The sequence below is a fragment of the Chiloscyllium plagiosum genome, unplaced genomic scaffold, assembly GCF_037043375.1.
Source record: "Chiloscyllium plagiosum isolate Xiang-an unplaced genomic scaffold, Cpla_swu_hap1 HiC_scaffold_168, whole genome shotgun sequence".
NCBI lineage: Eukaryota > Metazoa > Chordata > Chondrichthyes > Orectolobiformes > Hemiscylliidae > Chiloscyllium > Chiloscyllium plagiosum.
In genome coordinates, this window is record NW_028270307.1 from 82,555 (window position 1) to 99,836 (window position 17,282).

General features: G+C 60.9%; 2 protein-coding genes across 2 annotated transcripts in view; both read right to left on the reverse strand.

The window, feature by feature from the left end:
* The window catches only part of LOC122546327 (pseudouridylate synthase RPUSD4, mitochondrial-like), a 38,020-nt gene extending 35,295 nt beyond the window's left edge, over positions 1–2,725 (reverse strand). Inside the window, exon 1 of the mRNA XM_087985731.1 lies at positions 2,548–2,725. Coding sequence (XP_087841857.1) covers positions 2,548–2,694 — 147 coding nt within the window. The 5' untranslated portion in view covers positions 2,695–2,725. The remainder of the gene's footprint in view (positions 1–2,547) is intronic.
* Positions 2,726–5,385: 2,660 nt separating this feature from the next.
* On the reverse strand, positions 5,386–17,082 carry pus3 (pseudouridylate synthase 3). Its single transcript, XM_087985732.1, has 4 exons — positions 16,174–17,082; positions 11,222–11,784; positions 9,355–9,545; positions 5,386–5,840 (listed from the first exon to the last, which is right to left on the reverse strand). Exons 1-4 carry the CDS (start codon positions 17,056–17,058, stop codon positions 5,560–5,562), a joined length of 1,920 nt encoding a protein of 639 aa, XP_087841858.1. The 5' UTR covers positions 17,059–17,082; the 3' UTR covers positions 5,386–5,559.
* Positions 17,083–17,282: the final 200 nt, after the last annotated feature.

The following is a 17,282-nucleotide window of genomic DNA, read 5'->3' on the forward strand; positions in this document are numbered from 1 at the left end:
GGGGGGAGACACTGAGGGACACGGGGAGAGTGGGAGACGGATAGATTGTTGGGGGGAGACTCTGAGGGACACGGGGAGAGTGCGGGAGACTGGGAGATGGACAGATCTTTGGGGGGAGACACTGAGGGACACGGGGCGAGTGTGGGAGACTGGGAGATGGATAGATTGTTGGGGGGGGGAGACACTGAGGGACACGTGGAGAGTGTGGGAAATGGATAGATTGTTGGGGGGAGACACTGAGGGACACGGGGAGAGTGTGGGAGACTGGGAGATGGATAGATTGTTGGGGGGAGACACTGAGGGACAGGGGGAGAGTGCGGGAGACTGGGAGATGGATAGATTGTTGGGGGGGAGACACTGAGGGACACGGGGAGAGTGTGGGAGACTGGGAGATGGATAGATTGTTGGGGGGAGACACTGAGGGACACGGGGAGAGTGTGGGAGACTGGGAGATGGATAGATTGTTGGGGGGGAGACACTGAGGGACACGGGGAGAGTGTGGGAGACTGGGAGATGGATAGATTGTTGGGGGGAGAAACACTGAGGGACACCGGGAGAGTGCGGGAGACTGGGAGATGGATAGATTGTTGGGGGGAGAGACACTGAGGGACACCGGGAGAGTGCGGGAGACTGGGAGATGGATAGATTGTTGGGGGGGGGAGACACTGAGGGACACGGGGAGAGTGCGGGAGACTGGGAGATGGATAGATTGTTGGGGAGAGACACTGAGGGACACGGGGAGAGTGCGGGAGACTGGGAGATGGATAGACTGTTGGGGGGAGACACTGAGGGACACGGGGAGAGTGTGGGAGACTGGGAGATGGATAGATTGTTGGGGGGGAGACACTGAGGGACACGGGGAGAGTGTGGGAGACTGGGAGATGGATAGATTGTTGGGGGGAGACACTGAGGGACACGGGGAGAGTGCGGGAGACTGGGAGATGGATAGATTGTTGGGGGAAGACACTGAGGGACACGGGGAGAGTGTGGGAGACTGGGAGATGGATAGATTGTTGGGGGGGAGACACTGAGGGACACGGGGAGAGTGTGGGAGACTGGGAGATGGATAGATTGTTGGGGGGAGACACTGAGGGACACGGGGAGAGTGAGGGAGACTGGGAGATGGATAGATTGTTGGGGGGGAGACACTGAGGGACACGGGGAGAGTGTGGGAGACTGGGAGATGGATAGATTGTTGGGGGGAGACACTGAGGGACACGGGGAGAGTGCGAGAGACTGGGAGATGGATAGATTGTTGTGGGGGAGACACTGAGGGACACGGGGAGAGTGCAGGAGACTGGGAGATGGATAGATTGTTGGGGGGAGAGACACTGAGGGACACGGGGAGAGTGTGAGAGACTGGGAGATGGATAGATTGTTGGGGGGAGAGACACTGAGGGACACGGGGAGAGTGTGGGAGACTGGGAGATGGATAGATTGTTGGGGGGAGACACTGAGGGACACGGGGAGAGTGTGGGAGACTGGGAGATGGATAGATTGTTGGGGGGAGACACTGAGGGACACGGGGGGAGTGCGGGAGACTGGGAGATGGATAGATTGTTGTGGGGGAGACACTGAGGGACACGGGGAGAGTGAGGGAGACTGGGAGATGGATAGATTGTTGTGGGGGAGACACTGAGGGACACGGGGAGAGTGCGGGAGACTGGGAGATGGATAGATTGTTGTGGGGGAGACACTGAGGGACACGGGGAGAGTGTGGGAGACTGGGAGATGGATAGATTGTTGGGGGGAGACACTGAGGTACATGGGGAGAGTGGGGGAGACTGGGAGATGGATAGATTGTTAGGGGGAGACACTGAGGGACACGGGGAGAGTGCGGGAGACTGGGAGATGGATAGATTGTTGTGGGGGAGACACTGAGGGACACGGGGAGAGTGGGGGAGACTGGGAGATGGATAGATTGTTGGGGGGAGACACTGAGGGACACGGGGAGAGTGTGGGAGACTGGGAGATGGATAGATTGTTGGGGGGAGACACTGAGGGACGTGGGGAGAGTGTGGGAGACTGGGAGATGGATAGATTGTTGTGGGGGAGACACTGAGGGACACGGGGAGAGTGGGGGAGACTGGGAGATGGATAGATTGTTGGGGGGAGACACTGAGGGACACGGGGAGAGTGCGGGAGACTGGGAGATGGATAGATTGTGGATGGGGAGAGTTGTAGCCATCCCCACGCTGACCTCCCCCTGACCTCACTCCACATGCCCCTCCTCCCTAACGTCACCAGCGTGACACGCAGCCCCGCCCCCCTCTCTGACATCACTCCTGCTCCCCGCCTCCCGACCATCCCACTTGTTCGCCCCGCCCACTCTGACCACGGCGGCCACACCCCCTTCCTCTGACCTCACACATCCCTCGCCGACCTCATTGGTCAGTTAACACCCCCGCCTGTCCTGGCCACGCCCCCCCTGACGGCACAGGCTGCCCACGCGCTTTGCCGCTGACGTCACGGCTGCGTCCCTGAACACAATGGCTCCTCCCACCCGTCACTGACATCACCAATTGACCCTGCCCCCCCCCCACGCACCGGTTGACCTCCTGACCCCGGGCCCTGGGATTCCGGAGGTTTGGGGGCCGACAGGAGATTGCGGCTGATCCCGGGGCCTGGGCCTGATCCTCCGCGCGGCAGGAACCCGAGGCCGAGCCTCCGTCCGCACAGTCCCGCCGCCGCCATTATCGGGACACTCGGCTCCAACCGTCACTCTGACTCCGCCTCTTCCGCCGCGTCGGGTCACCCGCCGTCACTGACCCCGCCTCTACAAACCGAAACGTCACCCTGACCCCGCCCCTTCCAATCATTGTCACTCTGACCCCGCCCCTTCCAACCCAACCATCACTCTGACCCCGCCCCTTCAAACCCGAACGTCACACTGACCCCGCCCCTTCAAACCCAACATGTCACCCTGACCCCGCCCCTTCAAACCCAAACGTCACTCTGACCCCGCCCCTTCAAACCCAAACGTCACTCTGACCCCGCCCCATCAAACCCAAACGTCACCCTGACCCCGCCCCTTCAAACCCAAACGTCACTCTGACCCCGCCCCATCAAACCCAAACGTCACCCTGATCCCGCCCCTTCAAACCCAAACGTCTGCCTGACCCCCCTTCAAAACTTAACGTCACTCTGTCCCGCCCCTTCAAAACTTAACGTCACTCTGACCCCGCCCCTTCAAACCCAACTGTCACCCTGACCCCGCCCCTTCAAACCCCACTGTCACTATGACCCCGCCCCTTCAATCACAAACGTCACCCTGACCCCGCCCCTTCAAACCCCACTGTCACTATGACCCCGCCCCTTCAATCACAAACGTCACTCTGACCCCGCCCCTTCAAAGTTGAAACTTTATTGCTGGAACAGCACAGCAGGTCAGGCAGCATCCAGGGAACAGGAGATTCGACGTTTCGGGCACAGGCCCTTCTTCAGGAATGAGCAGAGAGTGTTCAGCAGGAGAAGATAAAAGGTAGGGAGGAGGGACTTGGAGGAGGGGAGTTGGAAATGTGATAGGTGGAGACTCACTTTCTCCCCGCCCCTTCAAACCCAAACTTCAATCTGACCCCGCCCCTTCAAACCCAAACGTCAAACTGACCCCGCCCCTTCAAACCTAAACGTCACACTGACCCCGCCCCTTCAAACCTAAACTTCAATCTGACCCCGCCCCTTCAAACCCAAACGTCAAACTGACCCCGCCCCTTCAAACCTAAACGTCACACTGACCCCGCCCCTTCAAACCCAAACGTCAAACTGACCCCGCCCCTTCAAACCTAAACGTCACACTGACCCCGCCCCTTCAAACCCAAACGTCACCCTGACCCCGCCCCTTCAAACCTTAACGTCTTTCTGACCCCGCCCCTTCAAACACCTAACGTCACACTGACCCCGCCCCTTCAAACCCAAACGTCACACTGACCCCGCCCCTTCAAACCTAAACGTCACTCTGACCCAGCCCCTTCAAACACCTAACGTCACACTGACCCCGCCCCTTCAAACCCAAACGTCACCCTGACCCCGCCCCTTCAAACCTAAACGTCTTTCTGACCCCGCCCCTTCAAACCTAAACGTCACTCTGACCCCGCCCCTTCAAACCCAAACGTCACCCTGACCCCGCCCCTTCAAACCTAAACGTCACTCTGACCCAGCCCCTTCAAACACCTAACGTCACACTGACCCCGCCCCTTCAAACCCAAACGTCACCCTGACCCCGCCCCTTCAAACCTAAACGTCTTTCTGACCCCGCCCCTTCAAACCTAAACGTCACTCTGACCCCGCCCCTTTAAACCCAACTGTCACCCTGACCCCGCCCCTTCAAACCCAACTGTCACCCTGACCCCGCCCCTTCAAACCCAACTGTCACCCTGACCCCGCCCCTTCAAACCCAAACGTCACTCTGACCCCGCCCCTCCAAACTAAACGTCACCCTGACCCCGCCCCTTTAAACCCAACTGTCACCCTGACCCCGCCCCTTCAAACACAGCTGACACTCTGACCCCGCCCCTTCAAACCCAAACGTCACCCTGACCCCGCCCTTTGAAATCACTGTCACTATGACCCCGCCCCTTCAAACCCAAACGTCACCCTGACCCCGCCCCTTCAAACCGAACTGTCACTATGACCCCGCCCCTTCAAACCCAACTGTCACCCTGACCCCGCCCCTTCAGACCCAAACGTCACTCTGACCCAGCCCCTTCAAACCTAAACGTCACTATGACCCCGCCCCTTCAAACCCAAACATCACCCTGACCCCGCCCCTTCAAACCCAACTGTCACCTTGACCCCGCCCCTTCAAACCCAAACGTCACTGTCCCGCCCCTTCAAACCCAACTGTCACCCTGACCCCGCCCCTTCAAACCCAACTGTCACTTTGACCCCGCCCCTTCAAACCCAACTGTCACTCTGACCCCACCCCGTCAATCCCAACTGTCACCCTGACCCCGCCCCTTCCAGCTGTTCAAACCCCAACAGTCCCTCAAGCCCCGCCCACCCCAAACCAGGCACCAAGACCTAGGTCTAACCGACCGGCCGGCTGCCCAATTGAGGCTGGCGATGCCACAGCCCCTCCTTCACACACAGAGTGCGATCCCATCCAGCGAACGCGTCCCAACGCCACCATGTGGTCACAGGATCTCCCTGCCACCGTCTGGGCACAGGATCTTTCCATTCGCCCGCCCCTCCCGACACCCATGAGGTGATGCCGGAAGCTCACCGAATGACGTCCGGGCGTCAGAGAGCCGGCGGAGTCGCGGTGGGGGTGGGTTTGCCAACCTCAGCTTGACCGCACCAGAGCATGATGGGATACGGGACGTTATCCGGACAGACCAGGAGCGAGCGGATCGTAGGATGAAGACAGAGAGAGAGAGAGAGACCGCCTTACAAAAAGAAAATGTCCTTTATTGACCACGTTCAGGGGGAACCAAATCGGGATCCGTCCCACCCCTCCCCAGGGTGACACCGGCACATGTCTGACCCCATCGGACCCACGGCGTGGGTCTGCCAAAGGTCTCCTGCACTCGCTGACTCCTCCTCCTCCTCCTCTTCCCCCCGTCACCTCGGAGGGTGAGGGAGGGTCGGAGCTGCGTCGTCTTCCTCCTCCTCCTCCTCCTTCGGACGGCCCCCCTCCTGGCCGTCTGCCCTCATGGCCGCCGGCAGCTCGATGCGCCCCCTCTTGGCGTAGTGGCGGATGCGCGACTCCAGCCCCTCGCAGAGCTCCCGCTCCAGCAGCCTCTTGTACCGCCGCGGCCTCACCCCCTCCATCAGCCGGTACGCCAGGCGCGACGCCTCGTCCTGGGAAGGGGCCTGCCCCCGCAGGGGGTCCGTCCCCGATCCTGCATGAGGGCCGAACAAGGTCAGGGAAAACCAGAGAGCGTCCACGCCTTCCACCTTCCCCACTGCGGAGAATCCCCATCCCCAACACATCAGCGTTGGATATGCACGTAACTCCCTCCCTCCCATCCAAATCCCTCAGCAGCACCTCATCCCAAAACGTCCTGCAAGACCACCTCCCCCGCCTTGACATTTAATGGTGCTATTTTCCCATCAAGCTTTATTCATTCAAAAACCATCACTAAATCCCCCCTCCTCCCACTATCAACATCCTGGGGGTTCCCATTGAGAGAGAATCTAACCATCACCCCCTTGACGTTCAATAGTGTTACCGTCATTGAATCCCCCCTCCCCCCCACTCTCAAGATCCTGGGGGTTCCCATTGAGAGAGAATCTAACCATCGCCCCCTTGACGTTCAATGGTGTTACCGTCACTGAATCTCCCCTCCCCCCCACTATCAACATCCTGGGGGTTCCCATTGAGAGAGAATCTAACCATCGCCCCCTTGACGTTCAATGGTGTTACCGTCACTGAATCCCCCCTCCCCCCCCCACTATCAACATCCTGGGGGTTCCCATTGAGCAGAAACTGAACCGGGACCCAGCCCCGTATCAATCCTGTGTCTCCAGGAGCAGGTCAGGGGCTGGGAATCCTGCAGCGAAAGTAACTCCCCTCCTGACTCCCTCCACCCTCCCCCAAGGCCTGTCCCACCATCGACGAGGCACGAGTCAGACACAGGGCCCTAAAACTGTTCACAGCATTCCAGCCGTTGTGCAGTTTGAGGCAAAGCCTCCCGACGTTCCTCCCTCCAGGTCCCTCAACGCCCCGCTCAGCTGACAGTGCACGCTCACTCACTCCTGACGTGGAAAAGTTGCCTCGCGAGTCCTTGTGAAATCTCATACCTTAAAAGAAAACTGGTCTTCAAATCCCCCACACACCCGAGGGTCCAGACCCCCCCCCCTGCTATACCCCTCCCCACCAGGCCCCAGTACAGGTCTGTACCCCTCCCCACCAGGCCCCAGTGCAGGTCTGCACCCCTCCCCACCAGGCCCCAGTGCAGGTCTGTACCCCTCCCCACCAGGCCCCAGTACAGGTCTGTACCCCTCCCCACCAGGCCCCAGTACAGGTCTGTGCCCCTCCCCAGCAAGCCCCAGTACAGGTCTGTACCTCTCCCCACCAGGCCCCAGTACAGGTCTGTACCCCTCCCCACCAGGCCCCAGTACAGGTCTGTACCCCTCCCCACCAGGCCCCAGTAGGTCTGTACCCCTCCCCACCAGGCCCCAGTACAGGTCTGTGCCCCTCCCCAGCAAGTCCTAGTACAGGTCCGTACCCCTCCCCACCAGGCCCCAGTACAGGTCCGTGCCCTCCCCAGCAAGCCCCAGTACAGGTCTGTACCCCTCCCCACCAGGCCCCAGTACAGGTCTGTGCCCCTCCCCAGCAAGCCCCAGTACAGGTCTGTACCTCTCCCCACCAGGCCCCAGTGCAGGTCTGTACCTCTCCCCACCAGGCCCCAGTGCAGGTCTGTACCCCTCCCCACCAGGCCCCAGTACAGGTCTGTACCCCTCCCCACCAGGCCCCAGTAGGTCTGTACCCCTCCCCACCAGGCCCCAGTACAGGTCTGTGCCCCTCCCCACCAGGCCCCAGTGCAGGTCTGTACCCCTCCCCACCAGGCCCCAGTACAGGTCTGTACCCCTCCCCACCAGGCCCCAGTACAGGTCTGTACCCCTGCCCACCAGGCCCCAGTACAGGTCTGTGCCCCTCCCCAGCAAGCCCCAGTACAGGTCTGTACCTCTCCCCACCAGGCCCCAGTACAGGTCTGTACCCCTCCCCACCAGGCCCCAGTACAGGTCTGTGCCCCTCCCCACCAGGCCCAAGTACAGGTCTGTGCCCCTCCCCACCAGGCCCCAGTGCAGGTCTGTACCCCTCCCCACCAGGCCCCAGTGCAGGTCTGTGCCCCTCCCCACCAGGCCCCAGTGCAGGTCTGTGCCCCTCCCCACCAGGCCCCAGTACAGGTCCGTGCCCCTCCCCAGCAAGCCCCAGTACAGGTCTGTGCCCCTCCCCACCAGGCCCCAGTACAGGTCTGTGCCCCTCCCCACCAGGCCCCAGTGCAGGTCTGTACCCCTCCCCACCAGGCCCCAGTACAGGTCTGTGCCCCTCCCCAGCAAGCCCCAGTACAGGTCTGTACCTCTCCCCACCAGGCCCCAGTACAGGTCTGTACCTCTCCCCACCAGGCCCCAGTACAGGTCTGTGCCCCTCCCCAGCAAGTCCTAGTACAGGTCCGTACCCCTCCCCACCAGGCCCCAGTACAGGTCCGTGCCCCTCCCCAGCAAGTCCTAGTACAGGTCCGTGCCCCTCCCCACCAGGCCCCAGTACAGGTCCGTACCCCTCCCCACCAGGCCCCAGTACAGGTCCGTGCCCCTCCCCAGCAGGCCCCAGTACAGGTCTGTACCTCTCCCCACCAGGCCCCAGTACAGGTCTGTACCCCTCCCCACCAGGCCCCAGTACAGGTCTGTACCCCTCCCCACCAGGCCCCAGTACAGGTCTGTGCCCCTCCCCAGCAAGCCCCAGTACAGGTCTGTACCTCTCCCCACCAGGCCCCAGTACAGGTCTGTACCTCTCCCCACCAGGCCCCAGTACAGGTCTGTGCCCCTCCCCAGCAAGTCCTAGTACAGGTCCGTACCCCTCCCCACCAGGCCCCAGTACAGGTCCGTGCCCCTCCCCAGCAAGTCCTAGTACAGGTCTGTACCCCTCCCCACCAGGCCCCAGTACAGGTCCGTGCCCCTCCCCAGCAGGCCCCAGTACAGGTCTGTACCTCTCCCCACCAGGCCCCAGTACAGGTCTGTACCCCTCCCCACCAGGCCCCAGTACAGGTCTGTACCTCTCCCCACCAGGCCCCAGTACAGGTCTGTACCCCTCCCCACCAGGCCCCAGTACAGGTCTGTGCCCCTCCCCACCAGGCCCCAGTACAGGTCTGTGCCCCTCCCCACCAGGCCCCAGTACAGGTCTGTGCCCCTCCCCACCAGGCCCCAGTACAGGTCTGTACCCCTCAGCGCTGACCCTCCGACAGTGCAGTGCAGGACAGTGCATAAAACCTTATGGTTTTATAGACCTCGATAAGGTCACCTCTCTGGTGACAACTCTCCTCATAATTCAAACCCTCCACGCTCGGCCACGTCCTGCTGGATCTCTTCCGAACCCCTTCTCCAGCCAGGTAACATCCTTCCCCAGGACAGAACTGGACGCAGTATACCAGACGAGGCTTAGCCAACGTCCCGCACAACCTCAACCTGACGTCCCCAACTCCTGCACTCAAGCGCGCCCAAGCCTTTCCGACCCGCTCAAGAGAGTTGTCCAGCTGCACCCCTGGCTCACCCTGTGAAACCTAGCTCACCCAGGCCAAATCCACGCCCGATCTAAACCCCGAACCTGGTCAGGGGTACGAAAGCACCCGGGCAGACCTCTCTCTCTCTCTCCCTCGGAGCAAGAGCAGACCCTCAAGAGGGAAAACAGAGTACCTCGTTCCTCCTCACTTGGCGCCTGTCCCAATCCCTGGAGCATGGAGTACAGGATCTGGGTTTTGATGGCGTGCTGAGTCCACATGGAGTGGAGTTGGTTCACGGTGAAGCTCTGAGCGTCTGGGTCGACGACCCACTCCAGGTTTTCGTAGGCGCAGTTGTACAAGACCAAGGGGTAATCCACAGCCATACTGCAGGGAAAGAGAGAGAGAGGGGGGAGAGGGTCAGCGGCCGAGGGAGCCCCGCGCTGAGGGAGGGTCAGTGCTGAGGGAGCCCCGCACTATGGGAGGGTCAGTGCTGAGGGAGCCCCGCACTGTGGGAGGGTCAGTGCTGAGGGAGCCCCACACTGTGGGAGGGTCAGTGCTGAGGGAGCTCTGCGCTGAGGGAGGGTCAGTGCTGAGGGAGCCCCGCACTGTGGGAGGGTCAGTGCTGAGGGAGCCCCGCACTGTGGGAGGGTCAGTGCAGAGGGAGCCCCGCACTGTGGGAGGGTCAGCGCTGAGGGAGCCCCGCACTGTGGGAGGGTCAGTGCCGAGGGAGCCCCGCACTGTGGGAGGGTCAGTGCCGAGGGAGCCCCGCACTGTGGGAGGGTCAGTGCTGAGGGAGCCCCGCACTGTGGGAGGGTCAGCGCCGAGGGAGCCCCGCACTGTGGGAGGGTCAGTACTGAGGGAGCCCCGCACTGTGGGAGGGTCAGTGCTGAGGGAGCCCCGCACTGTGGGAGGGTCAGTGCCGAGGGAGCCCCGCACTGTGGGAGGGTCAGTGCTGAGGGAGCCCCGCACTGTGGGAGGGTCAGCGCCGAGGGAGCCCCGCACTGTGGGAGGGTCAGCGCCGAGGGAGCCCCGCACTGTGGGAGGGTCAGTGCTGAGGGAGCTCCGCACTGTGGGAGGGTCAGCGCTGAGGGAGCCCCTCACTGTGGGAAGGTCAGCGCCGAGGGAGCCCCGCACTGTGGGAGGGTCAGCGCTGAGGGAGCCCCGCACTGTGGGAGGGTCAGCGCCCAGGGAGCCCCGCACTGTGAGAGGGTCAGCTCCCGTACAGTGGGAGGGTCAGCGCCGAGGGGTACAGACCTGTACTGGGGCGTGTTGGGAGTTACAGACCTGTACTGGGGCCGGCTGGGGAGCCTATAGACCTGTACTGGGGCCTGCTGGGGAGCGTACAGACCTGTACTGGGGCCTGTTGGGAGTTACAGACCTGTACTGGGGCCTGCTGGGGAGCGTACAGACCTGTACTGGGGCCTGCTGGGGAGCGTACAGACCTGTACTGGGGCCTGGTGGGGAGCGTACAGACCTGTACTGGGGCCTGTTGGGAGTTACAGACCTGTACTGGGGCCTGCTGGGGAGCGTACAGACCTGTACTGGGGCCTGCTGGGGAGCGTACAGACCTGTACTGGGGCCTGCTGGGAAGGTGTGGTGAAAGGGTTAAAATTGTGTCCCAATACATGTGTGAATCTAACCGAAAATGGAAGGTGTCGCTTGGTCCCGTGTGAATCTTGTTATACACCTTCCCGTGTGAATCTTCTTATCTGTATGTAACCAGAATGGAATGTGTTTTTTAGCCTTGCTCTGCTGTTCACATGAATGTTTATATCTGGAAAAGAGTATATCAGCTGGAGAAGTCTCCAGTTCGGTAGAGTCTGCTCCGGGGTTGCGTTTAACCGCCGAGCGTGGGTTGTTGGCAACCGCTCTACGAGAACTGACGGCTCCCAGTTCCGGTAACATGTAGAGTGAGTATAAGCCAGACCCGTTGTGCGACGCTGCGGGGAATAAAATGCCCATATTCTAGCAGACTCGCCTCTTGGTCGTTTGTTCTGTGTATGACTACTCTCCTACGAACCTGACCTTGAGAATTTTTTAAAACAGAAGGGGGTACCGACCTGTACTGGGGCTTGCGGGGGTTCCTGTCCACGTCCAGGAGCTGGTCGATGACCTCGGGTTCCTCCAGGCCCTGGCCAATCAGCAGCAGGACGGCCGCCATGCACCGCACCTGGTGGTAGAGGAAGGCCAGGCCCCGCACCTCGAAGCGGCACATGCGGTAGGCCGCAGGCCTGTTGCCGGAAGGTTCCGGCCCCGCCTCGGGCAGAGCCTCCACCCGGGCCCTGAGCACTGTGCGGCGGAAGTTGGTCACTCTGTTGGCCACGTCCATCTTGCACAGGTTTCGGAAATCGTGCGTGCCCTCAAAGCGGCGGGCGGCGCGGTCCATGCGGCCTAGCGCCAGGCCCGACGCCGGGAAGTAGTAGTGGTAGGTGCGGTGCAGGCAGCTGAAGCGGGCGCTGAAGTCCCGGCCCGCGGGCGCCCAGGCCAGCGCCCGGATGTCAACGGGCAGCACCCGGTTCAATATGTGGGTGTACCGCAGCTCACCGGCCTGGTCTCCGGACTGCCTCGGCCCGTCAACGCCATCCTCCCCTCGCTGATTCGACCGCACGTCCAGGGAGATCACCTGGAGGGGACATGGGGAGAGGGAGAGAGATGGGGGGGATGGAGAGAGGGAGAGAGATGGGGGGGGGAAGGAGAGAGGGACAGAGATGGCATGGTGGGAGGATGGAGAGAGGGAAGGGGGAGCGAGGTGGAGGATGGGGGGGGGGAAGGGGAGAGGAGGAGATGGGGAGAGAGAGATGGAGGATGGGAGGAGAGCGATGGGGGGGGAGAGAGAGAGAGATGGAGGATGGGAGAAGGAGAGCGATGGGGGGGGGGAGAGAGAGATGGAGGATGGGAGGGGGAGTGGGGAGAAGGAGAGAGGGTGAGACGGGGAGAGAGAGAGAGATGGAGGATGGGGGGAATGAGAGAGAGAGAGGGAGAGACAGATGGGGGGAGAGGGGGAGCAATGGGGGGGGTGGGGAGAAGGAGGAGAGATAGAGATGGAGGATTGGAGAGGGAGAGATGGGAGAGAGACGAGGGGGCATGGGGAGGAGAGAGAGAGGGGGGGAGAGAAGGAAAGGGAGAGAGTCAAACAGACAAAGAGTGAGAGAGAGACAGGGTTCAGACCATCCAAAATAGGAGCAGCAGCAGCAGGCCATTCAGTCCATCGAGCCTGCTACCCCTATTCAAGGAGATTGCTCTGATCCGATAACCCTCAACCCCAGTCTCTTGCCTCCCCCCCCCACCCCCCTGATTCCCTTTCTGACGAGACTCCCTCTCTCTCTCTCAGTGCCTTGAATAAATGGAACAGGAATCCCCCAGACTCACACCCCACCCCCGGCCTTGACCGGCCTAACCTCTCCCTCCGTGAAACGGCCCCCTCCCTCCCCCGGTGAACCTGCTCTGCACGTCCTCAGGTACGGGAGGCCGAAAGGCAGGAAGGATTCGCCAAACTGAACCAGTCCCGCGGCTCTCCAAACCCGTTCCTGTCCGCGCCCTTATCCAAAGTGTCACTGTCCCCACTTCCTCGGGACGTTCACTCCACATGCGAGCCACCGTCTGATGACAAAGTTGCCCCTCAACTCTTTTATTAAATCTCTCTCCCCTCACCTTAGAAATATACCCCCCCCCCCCCCAGTCTTGAAATCCCCTCCACCCTGAGGGAAAGGACATCTCCCGTTGACCCTCGTGATTTTAGATCGATGCGAGGTGCTGCATTTTGGGAAAGCAAATCTTAGCAGGACTTTTACACTTAATGGTCAGGTCCTGGGGAGTGTTGCTGAACAAAGAGACCTTGGAGTGCAGGTTCATAGCTCCTTGAAAGTGGAGTCGCAGGTAGATAGGATAGTGAAGGCAGCGTTTGGTCGGCTTTCCTTTATTGGTCAGAGAATTGAGTACAGGAGTTGGGAGGTCATGTTGCGGCTGTACAGGACATTGGTTAGGGCCACTGTTGGAATATTGCGTGCAGTTCTGGTCTTCTTCCTATCGGAAAGATGTTGTGAAACTTGAAAGGGTTCGGAAAAGATTTACAAGGATGTTGGAGGGTTGGAGGGTTTGAGCTACGGGGAGAGGCTGAACAGGCTGGGGCTGTTTTCCCTGGAGCGTCGGAGGCTGAGGGGTGACCTTATAGAGGTTTATAAAATCATGAGGGGGACATGGATAGGGTAAATAGACAAGGTCTTTTCCCCCTGGGGTCGGGGAGTCCAGAACTAGAGGGGCATAGGTTTAGGGTGAGAGGGGAAAGATATAAAAGAGACCTGAGGGGCAACTTTTTCACCCAGAGGGTGGTACGTGTATGGAATGAGCTGCCAGAGGATGTGGTGGAGGTTGGGACAATTACAACATTTAAGAGGCATTTGGATGGGTATATGACTAGGAAGGGTTTGGAGGGACAGGGGCCGGGTGCTGGCAGGTGGGACTAGATTGGGGTGGGATATCTGGGTCAGCACGGACAGGGTTGGACCGAAGGGTCTGTTTTCGTGCCGTCCACCTCTATGACTCTCCTAATGACGCTCATCCTCCGTTCCAAGCAACATCCTGGTAGATCTCTTCCGACCCCCTCTCCGGCTTCACAATCTCCTTCCCGGAACAGAGCGGGACACCGTGTACCAGACGCGACCTCACCAACGTCCTGTACAACCCCCAACGTGACGTTCCCAACTCCTGGCACTCTCAGGTCTGAGCGATAAAGGCAAGCGTGCTGAACGCCTTCTTCCCCGTCTACCCGCGTTGCTAACTTCAAAGGGTTATGTCCCTGAGCCCCTAGGTCCCTCTGTTCTACCACACTACCCAGCGCTCTACCCAATGTATCAGTTAGTTTTACCAAAATTGCAAGGCCTTGCGTTTATCCAAATTAAACTCCATCTGCCATTCCTCAGCGCATTTACCCAATTGACCACGATCTCTCTGTCCACTACCCCACCAACCTTAAGACCATAAGAGCAGAAGTTAGGCCGCTCAGCCCATCGACTGATAGGTTTCCCAACTCTTGAAGCTCCAGAACCCAGCTGTCCCCGTCTTAAATACAAGACGAACGTGGCACTGGGTTTTGGCGTCATACGCAAACCTCCCACACTCCTATCGGTTAGAACGATGGCAAACCCAACAGTTCCTCCCGCGCTGTCGGCCCGAGGAGACGCCTTGCGGGAGGTCTACTGAGGGAGGGAGATGCTGGGGTTCGCCTCCCCCCCCCCCCACTGAGGGAGGCTGAGGAAGGGCTATCCGACTGAGGTGCGCCACATCGGGACAGGGGCATGGTCCCGCTCCCCACCAAACCCCAACCCCGTTGGCAGACGGCGGGTCTCGGACCAGAAGGCGCAAGCTTAAGGTGAGGAGATCCGGGAAAGAGTCCTTGGACGCAGACACAGTCGCGCCTCGACGTACGAACGGCCCCGTTCACGAACAAACCGGTTTACGAACAGGGTGGTACGTCAAAACTTTGCTCCAACGCACGTACGAAGTTCAAGCTACGATCTCAAAAACGCCCGTGGGCAACCACGCGGTTTCAGAGTTCGGGGTTTGCTACGCGCGCTTCTAACGCAAAAGCTCTCTGGCCTGGCGTGATCTCATTCACTTCGTCTTCGGCGCCCGCTGTGAGCATCTAAGCATTCTGGCACTTGTTTTTTTTTTTCTTCTTTGCGTTAAATTAGCCCTCATTATGGCGCCCAAGAAAGTGAGAAGCGGGAGCGACAGTGGTGCTAAGAAGCTGCGGAAGCGAAGGAGGAAATAACAGCTAAGCACGGGAATGGTGCTCGCGTATCTGATCTCGCTCAGCAGTACGACATGGCGAAATCACGTTTAAAAAAGTAGGTCCTCGGGGCCGGGGAACGGATCAATTGGAATTATATTAATTCAAATGGGAAAAATTGATTCAGTTCGCAAACTTTCCAGTTGGGAACAGATTAAGTTCGAGGCGGTACTGCGTGTGGAAAGTGCGGCCTGACTTGGGGGGGGGGGGGGCAGGTGAGGGATGAAGGCAAAGTTTAAGGGGGGATCTCGATGGGCTGTTCAAATGCCAGGGTCATGGGTGGGACAACGGGATGAGTGCAGTTTACTGCTGTTTGGGCTGGAGGGTAAAGCTCCCTCTACACTGCTCTGCCACCGCAGCCCAGGGACAGGGACAGCACGGGGTTAGATACAGAGTAAAGCTCCCTCTACACTGTCCCCCCCATCCCAGGGACAGCACGGGGTTAGATACAGAGTAAAGCTCCCTCTACACTTTCCCCACCAGCCCAGGGACAGGGACAGCACGGGGTTAGATACAGAGTAAAGCTCCCTCAACACTGTCCCCCCCATCCCAGGGACAGGGACAGCACGGGGTTAGATACAGAGTAAAGCTCCCTCTACACTGTCCCCCCATCCCAGGGACAGGGTTAGATACAGAGTAAAGCTCCCTCTACACTGTCCCCCCATCCCAGGGACAGGGACAGCATGAGGTTAGATACAAAGTAAAGCTCCCTCTACACTGTCCCCCCCCCCATCCAAGGGACAGGGACAGCACGGGGTTAGATACAGAGTAAAGCTCCCTCTACACTGTCCCCCCATCCCAGGGACAGGGACAGCACGGGGTTAGATACAGAGTAAAGCTCCCTCTACACTGTCCCCCCATCCCAGGGACAGGGACAGCACGGGGTCAGATACAGAGTAAAGCTCCCTCTACACTGTCCCCCCATCCCAGGGACAGGGACAGCACGGGGTTAGATACAGAGTAAAGCTCCCTCTACACTGTCCCCCCATCCCAGGGACAGGGACAGCACGGGGTTAGATACAGAGTAAAGCTCCCTCTACACTGTCACCCCCATCCCAGGGACAGCACGGGGTTAGATACAGAGTAAAGCTCCCTCTACACTGTCCCCCCATCCCATGGACAGGGACAGCACGGGGTCAGATACAGGGGAAAGCTCCCTCTACACTGTCCCAGAGACAGGGCCAGTACAGGGGTGGGGGGGTTATGAGGTTTTCCCCCTCTCACCTGCCCGAAGGCGCTGACCCCCTTGTCGGTGCGCCCGCTGCGGTGGTAGCTGGCGTTCTGACGGCTCTCCACCAGCCGGGTCTTGAGCAGGGCCTCGAACAGCCTCTCCTCCACCGTGTTGGGTGTGTTCTCCTGGCTGGCGAAGCCCTGGTAACCCCAGCCCAGGTAGGCCAGCCTCAGGGCCACCCGACGCCGCCCGTGCTGGCTAAAGTCAAACGGACGCTGCCCCTTCCTCCTCCGGGGGCCCCCGCGGGTGCCCGCTCCGCCGTGGGGACACCGCGCAGCTCCGCCAGGGGGGCGCTGGGGGTCTCCTCCGCCGTGGGGACACTGGGGGTCTCCTCCGCCGTGGGGACACCGCGCAGCTCCGCCAGGGGGGCGCTGGGGTTCTCCTCCGCCGTGGGGACACTGGGGGTCTCCTCCGCCGTGGGGACACCGCGCAGCTCCGCCAGGGGGACACTGGGGGTCTCCTCCGCCGTGGGGACACTGGGGGTCTCCTCCGCCGTGGGGACACTGCGCAGCTCCGCCAGGGGGGCACTGGGGTTCTCCTCCGCCGTGGGGGCGCTGGGGGTCTCCTCCGCCGTGGGGACACTGGGGTTCGGCTCCACCGTGGGGACACTGGGGGTCTCCTCCGCCGTGGGGACACTGGGGTTCAGCTCCGCCGTGGGGACACTGGGGGTCTCCTCCGCCGTGGGGACACTGGGGTTCAGCTCCGCCGTGGGGACACTGGGGGTCTCCTCCGCCGTGGGGACACTGGGGTTCAGCTCCACCGTGGGGACACTGGGGGTCTCCTCCGCCGTGGGGACACTGGGGGTCTCCTCCGCCGTGGGGACACTGGGGGTCTCCTCCGCCGTGGGGACACTCCGCGGCTCCGCCAGTTCCCGCCATCGCCGCTCCCGGGAGGGTCCGTCCCCTCTGCCGGTCCCTCGTCGCGGCTTCCGGTCCCGTCGGGTCACTTCCGGTCCGTCCCCCTCTCCCCCCCACCGCGACTTCCGGGCGGAAGAACCTCCCCCGCTCGACCGTTCCGCCCCCTCCCCGGGCTCCATGGAGCTGCTCAGTGTCCCCACGGCGGAGCTGCTCAGTGTCCCCACGGCGGAGCTGCTCAGTGTCCC

Excerpts from the sequence above, each read along its gene's own strand:
- pus3 (XM_087985732.1), bottom strand. The coding sequence starts at position 17,058 with ATGGCGGGAACTGGCGGAGCCGCGGAGTGTCCCCACGGCGGAGGAGAC. Across the intron at positions 11,785-16,173 it reads GGGTCAGCGCCTTCGGGCAG|GTGATCTCCCTGGACGTGCG; the intron begins GTGAGAGGGGGA and ends TGTCCCCTCCAG. Across the intron at positions 9,546-11,221 it reads CCCCGCAAGCCCCAGTACAG|TATGGCTGTGGATTACCCCT; the intron begins GTCGGTACCCCC and ends CTTTCCCTGCAG.